The 7,819-nt window shown below is 38.8% G+C and overlaps 1 protein-coding gene across 1 annotated transcript in view; it reads left to right on the top strand.

Moving 5' to 3' along the window:
* The first annotated feature begins 3,362 nt into the window (after nt 1-3,362).
* COQ3 (coenzyme Q3, methyltransferase) overlaps nt 3,363-7,819 on the top strand; it is a 28,858-nt gene continuing 24,401 nt past the window's right edge. The window contains exon 1 of the mRNA XM_006095838.3: nt 3,363-3,496. Coding sequence (XP_006095900.1) covers nt 3,388-3,496 — 109 coding nt within the window. The 5' untranslated portion in view covers nt 3,363-3,387. The remainder of the gene's footprint in view (nt 3,497-7,819) is intronic.

The following is a 7,819-nucleotide window of genomic DNA, read 5'->3' as shown; positions in this document are numbered from 1 at the left end:
TATGCCACAATAATCAGATAAGTCTCTAAAAACAAATGCTTTTAAATTTTAATTTAAAAAGAGCAGGTGCAGGTCACAGAAATGTTTTAAAGTATGCCTTTTTACCAGCAATAGTTAATTTTAAAATAAGCCAGAATTTTGCCAAGATCAGTATTTCCTCAAAACAAAGATGGAAATAGATTTGTATAGTGTGCTCTTGTACCTCTACATAGTTCTTAAATAATTTTGAGCAGTTATGCATTTATCTAGAGGAAATAAATCAACTGTGAATAAATGCATGTTTACCAAAATGGTTGTTTTACAGTGCATTCAGTTCTGATATTTATGAAGTTGACATTTCACAGAATAACTTTTAAATAGTTTAGAATTCTATATAGTTTAGACATCAGTCACATCTGGAGACAAAATAAAGGAAAGTGTGCAATATTTTTTATGTAGGTGAGCTAACATGGTATACCTAATTGTAGAATTACTCAATTAATTTGTAATAGATAAGTTGTATAACATTTTCATATCTTAAAATGTTTTTTAGATCAATCTTCAAGTGAAATAATATTTTCAAAATAAAATTCTACGGAAAAGTTCTGCTGGCTATGATATGCACATTTTTGGGCAAGATATGAACTAGAGCCAAAAGCAGTATTTGAAAGCTTTATTTACTCTGCCATAATATGCAAGCCTCTTATTAAATCTGTAGATATTTTTAAAAACACAGTCATGATGTGTGTGATTATTAGTAGACACATTAGTGTTATAGATATTTTTTTTTATGGATAATTTAGAGAATTCATTTCATTGACATGTAATGAAGTATGTTTACCTTGAATGGTAAGATTTTATAAAATAGGTCTTCCATGATTTGGGATGTGAATGCTAAAACTTACACATAAGTTCATTAAATGTATAACTTAATTATGAAATCATCTAAATGACACCACCAGAAAATTAATAGATTCAGTTTTTGAGACAATCATTGGTCTGAATTGGTTAATAAAAACTGTCTTAAGAGGTTTTAAAAAAATTTCTAGTGTATTCATCATATTTGTTCTTGTGGAATGGGGGTAAACCACACCATTAAGAGCATAAAATGTAATTTGGAAGAAGTAATTAGAAGATTTGTTTCAGGCCCCAAAATATAAATAAAAATTGGTGTGGAATCTCAGTGTATGTTTTCTGCCATCGTAAAATGTCTTTTTTAGCATCTTTCTAATATACAATAGGTGAATTTCACAAACATAGTTTCTTTTTACATAGGATTATGTAAGTTATAAAGTTCCTATAATATTGTCTTCTGGAAATCTTTTCATTTAAACTGAGTTTTTCTTCTGTTACATATATTAAAATCTATTTTAATTTACCAAAGTTTCTAAAATGGTCTACTAATCATGGTTTAATGGAAATAGCGATCTATTGGATTGTCCTGGCTCTAATACTTGATGTATTTCGGGCAAATCACTTAATCATTATGGACCTTAATTTCTTCAACTACATAAGGGTGGAATTAGATTATTTCCAAGATCTTTAACACTTAAAGCCCTTAAGTTCTTCAATATTAAGTAGAATTTGGTTGTAAAGTCTAAACCTAAATGAGAAAATAGGCTTCTTATTAGTCCTAAAATAACTCATGCTACTTTTATTTTTAATTTTTTAAAATCCTCACCCGAGGATACTTTTTCCGTTGATTTTTAGACAGAGTGGTAGGGAGGGGGAAGAGAAGGGGACAGAGAGAAAAATCAACATCAATTGCTTGCCTCTCAATGCGCCCGACTGGGATTAAACCCACAACCGAGGTACGTGCCCTTGACCGGGAATCATACCCAAGACCCCTCTGAGACCCTTCCATGTGCAGGCTGAAGCTCTATCCACTGAACTACACAGCCAGGGCTAACATGGCATGTTGAGTTACATTTATACATAAAGGTTTATCAGGTATAGTGTTCTCTAAACACACATAGGTTAAATCTGCCATATTCTGATTATGGTAAGTTAAAATTCTAATAATTCTAGTTAACCAATTTATGGGAAAATTTACCAGTTAAACTCTGAGTGGATATAGTAGTATATCATTTTAAAGGAATAAAACTTAGCTGTAAGGGAGCACATTACCCTTAACTTGAATGAAAAGAGTTTATATAAAATTGAATTTCAAAATTATTAAAGATTTTTATTTTTATAGTAAAATTGTAGACTAGTTGACAACACATTTATGGGCGATATCATAGTGATGCTTTGGGGGTTAACTCCAACAATGGCTATATACCATATAACAACTGCAAATCCTTTCAAAACAACTCGGGTTTAGGTGTCTGCGAAAGCCTTTTGCATTTGTAGAGAAAAACCATATGAGCTAGTTTTGCTTATTGAGTCAAACTAGCGGGTATTGAAGAGCTTTTGTTTCCTCTCGATAGTAAAACAAATTACTGATTGCCTTTGTAGAACTGAAAATGTGGGAAGGCTCTGAAGCTCAGTGAGGTGGTACATTCAAAGCAAGTACATTTAAATAAAGCTCTTAGAACTTAATCATACACTTTGCTTTTTTTCTTGGATCTGTTACCAGCAAATATTTAACACATGCTAAAGGGTCAAGGGTCTTTTATGCAGAGCTTTCTGCCATCTTGAGAGAGGAGCTTTGAAGAGATGGCCGAGGTCCACAACCACTCTTAGAATGAGGTCAGTATTTTACTAAGAAGCCGTAAGTGAAAGGCCATTACTGAGCTATGTAAGTTCTACTAATTCAAAAAACTTTGAAAATGTACAATGACTTTTTTTTTTACCATTAATGCTGGAAATTTATTTTTCTTATCCAAGGAAAGGCTTTTATATATTTAGAGGTAAAATGTTACAAATCACCATTCTTGCTCTAAATGAAGTCTCCTGCTATATAATGTATGCCCTTCCAGAATATTATCAGGTCACTTGCAGAGAATACTCAGTTTAGACTTTTGGCCATCTGACATTGACCTTGACAATTCTTTCTTTAGAGAAGAGTTTCCATGCTTTTAAGATTCTAAGAGTGTCTAACAGGAGTATAAATTCCCTAGGAGACATCTGTTAAATATGAAATAGAGCTACCAGGGAATAAAAGAAAAGCTAGGACGTAGCAGGAAGCAGTAACATGATAGATGGCTACTTTGGCCATGATGTCATATAGGATAGGCATAATAGAAGGATCTTTAAGTTCGTTTGTGATAATAGAAACATTCTATACTTTAATTACACACACAATCTGACACGTTGAGGGTGAATAACTATAGCTATATATATAAACCATCCACTAAGTGCAACCGTGATTAGATGGACTCCTGACTGCGCGAGAGTGATCCCGGAACCTTTCTGTTGGGGATCTTTTACCAGAGGGACCGGAAAAGACGTGGATCCTCTGTCGCGATGTGGGTAGTGCGCAAGCTGAGCTCCTGCGGGAGCCGTTCTTTAGGAGTGTTTACATCTAGGTTTCGGGGTACACAGGCCGACTGTTCTCGCTTAACCCCGTCGGCGGGTGAGTAGGCGCCGAGGTCCCCCGCACGCGCCCACCGGGCGGACCCGCTGCTGTGCGCAGGCGCGGAGAGGGCGGCAGGCAGGCGCTGGGCTCCGCGCGGGTTCTGGACGAGACCCGTGCCCACCGCCCGGGTCTCGCTGTCGCCCTTCCCTTCCCAGAGGCCGGGAAGAAGAGCTGAGGGCTCGTCCCGGCCGAGGGGAGCGCAGCCCGCGGGCCTCCGCCGTGGACGCAGCGGCTTTTGTCGCCACTTGGTTGTGTGAGTTCCTTAGGAGCCGCGGCTGCCTGCGCGCCGGAGTCTCAAGGTCGTTGTGCGCTTTCTTCCTGCGCCCGCGGGAAGGGACGCCAGCTGCTGTCTCTTGTACAAACACAATAGCGTTGTATTGTGTCTTGTTTGCACTTGTCCTGCCACTCTTCAGGAATAATTTAAGGCAGCTATACCACTTTTTGATTAATAGGTTAATTCAGCAGACTGTTGGCAGCGATTAAGAAAATAATGCACTGTACTTGATGCTTGTAGAAAACAGATTATTTGCTCCCAATGTTAACCTGAAAGTTAAGTTCATTCTTTAATGAAGCTCATTTAATAAATACTGCATGCCAGGCACTGGGAATTTTAAAATGAATGATAGCTCAAGGGCCTCTAAAAAATGTTAGGATACAACTAAGATTAGGATATAATGACCAAAAAAAGGAAACGTAAAGGCCCACCAATAGAGTTACGTTGGTCCTCTCATTACAGGGAAGACTAGTCTAGCCAACAAAAACGGTGATTGAGCCCTGGCCCGGTGGCTTGGTTGAAGCATAGTCCCATACCCCAAAAGGATTCCTGGTCAGGGCACATACCTAGATTTTGGGTTCAATTCCTGGTGGGGGTATCTATTGGAGGCAACTAATGGAGCTTGCTCTCTCTCTCTCTCTCTCTCTCTCCCTCCCTCCCTCTCTCCCTCTCCCTCCCCCCCACCCCTTAAATCAATCCCATATAATAAAACTCTAATATGCAAATTGACCAAACGGGATGTCCAGTGGCTATGACAAACACCAAGGGCCAGAAGCTCAACACAGGAGCTGCCCGCTGGTGGTCAGTGTGCTCCCATAGGGGGAGTGCTGCTCAGCCAGAAGCTGAGCTCATGGCTGGTGAGCACAGCGGGAGCCTCGCTGACGAGCACAGCAGTGGTGGTGGGAGTCTCCTGCCTCTGCTGCAGGTTGGTGGTAAGGAGCCAGGGGTCCGGGACTGTGAGAGTGATGTCTGACTGCTGACCCGGACTGGGAGAGGGTGCAGGCCAGGCCGAGGGACACCCCCCTCCAGTGCATGAATTTCGTGCACCAGGCCTCTAGTAAAAACATATTCTTGGGTGAGGATGAAAAAACAAAAAGGAATGATTTAAATCAATGTGTATGCACCTGGAAAAATTATTAGGATATAGTATTAAGAAAGTGTTATAAATCAGTGTGTATTATGAATGTAGAGCTATATAGATGGAGATAGAATAGAGATACATAAAAATTTTAGTAGTGACTATCTGTGGTGGAGTTGGTGATCTATCATTTAATCATATACTTTTTGAAATTAATTTCAGTAAACATGATTTTTATAATCAGAAATTTAGAAAAAAATACAATATAACTATTTCCAAATATTGGGAGTGAACATAGAAGGAGCACCTAATACATATTTGGGATCATGTAATCCTCTTAAACGGGTATATAGGGAGTTGTCTTGAAAGAGTTGGCCAGTTTTAGAAGCAGGTAGAGTGGCCAAAGGCACCAGCTTGAATATCTGTGAGGAGGTTTCTGGGAAACTGCAAAGTGTTCCTTGAAAAGTAGTGTAGATGCAGGGCTGCAAATGAGGGCAGAGAGTGGCAAGGGATAAGAGTAGACTTTTTAGGCCATGACAAGTCCTGAAAGGCCAGGTATACCTCCTGTGGTTGACTATTTTGAGGACAGTGGGAAATGACAGAAGAAGCAACATAATCAGGCTTGTTTTTAAGAAATAACACTTGGCCTGGCTAGCGTGGCTCAGTGGTTGAGTGTTGACTTTTGAACCAGGAGGTCATGGATCGATCCCCGTTCAGGGCACATGCCCAGGTTGCAGGCTTGATCCCCAGTGGGGACTGTACAGGAGGCAGCCAATTGGTGATTCTCTCTCATCATTGATGTTTCTGTCTCTCCCTTTCCCTTCCTCTCTGGAATCAATCAAATATATTTTTAAAAAAATTAAGAACTAACCCTTGGCAGTTGTATAGAAAGTGGCACAGAGGCAGGCAAGACTAGGCTCCATGAGGCTTTAGAGTAGTCCAGATAATAAATGATGATTGCTGGCCTAAGATATTGGCAGGGGATGGGTTTTGTTCACTATCAATGTGATACCTTATAGGGGCTGGATAAATGACTTTTGAAGTAAATGAAATTTCCCTCCATTACTTTAAAATCTCAAATACAAGAAAGATCACAGATTCTGGTAGAGAACGAATTGGTAGCATCCTATTTATTAATACAAACTGACTTGTTTCTCTCAATTATGGTGAGGTGTTTTTTTAAAGCCCTTGAGAATTCTGGCAATACTAATGACTGAGGGACTAATTTGTCAGATATGAGGGAGGTAAGAGGGGAGGTGAGAGAGAGATAGCCGTCACGACTGAGTAGAGAGCAGGAAGGCTCTGAGGCTCAGTTTCATAATAAATACCTTATTCCTTACCTATATGTTACAAGTTTACATAATTATCTAATATCTCATTTACCTGCCTAAAGTCATAAAGGGAGGTCGTATTTGAACTGGGTCTTAAAAGGTAGTCAGGTAGGTAGGTAGTACAGATAAAGACAAGACATGAAATATAAATAATATACCCATTTGTCTTGGAATTGCTGTAATAAAATACCTGGCTGCCTTAGCAATTACAGAAATTTTTTTTTATGGTTCTGAAGACTGGGAAACCCAAGATTCTGTGTCTGGTGAGAGCCCACTTCCTGGTTCAGAGATGGAACCTTCTTGCTCTGTCCTCTGGGATCTCTTTTATAAGGCCACCAAACCAATCATGAGGGCTCCCCCTCGTGAGCTAATCACCTTGCAAAGGCCCCATGGCATGCCATCACCTTGGGAGTTACAATATGAATTTGGGGGGGGGGGGAGGTGGTTAAGGACACAAACATTCAGACCATCACACCATTATACTTAAGGAAAGACACAAACTCATGATAAATTGGCACTACTTGGAGATACCATTTTCATCTATTAGATTAGCAGAGATAAAAAGGTGTGATAATACATTTCATGGTGACTATCAATGTGCTATCATTGTGGGGAAACCAACATTAGAAATTCTCATCTATTATCCATGGGGTAAACATCTGTCAGTGGCAATTACTAATGAATAAGTGCACATGCCATCTGACACAATTCCTGGGATTTTATCTACAGGTACTCTCAAACATGCATACATATATGAAATTACTTATGTAATTCAGTCTTATGTTTTTGGAATAGCAAGAAATTAGAAATAACCTAAACAAATGTCCATTAATAGGGGACGGTGCAAGTAAATTATGAGATAAGCATATAATGGGTTACCATCAGCCCTAAAAAAAGGATGTTCTTTGTTATGAAAAAAACCTTCTAAAATACATTGTTAGGTTAAAAAGAAAGTAAGATGTAGAACAGTGATGGCGAACTCATTTTTTTGGTTGATTTTTCTTTGTTAAATGGCATTTAAATATATAAAATAAATATCAAAAATATAAGTTTTTGATTTACTATGGTTGCAAATATCAAAAAATTTCTATATGTGACATGGCACCAGAGTTAAGTTAGGGTTTTTCAAAATGCTGACACGCCGAGCTCAAAAGGTTCGCCATCACTGGTGTAGAAGAATGTGTGTACTGTGTTATATTTTGTATTAAAATAAGAGAAATTGATAAACAAAAATTATATATGTCTAAAATATCTCTGGAAGCTTACATACAAATCTAGTAACATTGGTTGCCTCCAGAGAGAGAAACTGGATAACTGGACTCAGGGGATAAGAGAGATGCTTTGTAGTGAGTCTCTTTTTCCTTTTTGTTTTTTAAATTTTTTAATTGATTAAGTTATTACATATGTGTCCTTATCCCCACAGTACCCCCCACCCCCCCACTCATGCCCTCACCCCCCTGTTGTCTGTGTCCATTGGTTAGGCTTATGTGCAAGCATATAAGTCCTTTGGTTGATCTCTCCCCCTTTCCCCCACCCTCCCCTACCTTCCCTCTGAGGTTTGACGGTCTGATCAATGCTTCTCTGTCTCTGGGTCTGTTTTGTTCATCAGTTTATGTTGTTCATTATATTCCATAAAT

This window comes from Myotis lucifugus, unplaced genomic scaffold (genome assembly GCF_000147115.1).
Source record: "Myotis lucifugus unplaced genomic scaffold, Myoluc2.0 scaffold_161, whole genome shotgun sequence".
NCBI lineage: Eukaryota > Metazoa > Chordata > Mammalia > Chiroptera > Vespertilionidae > Myotis > Myotis lucifugus.
This window is presented reverse-complemented; position numbering and strand designations above follow the sequence as displayed.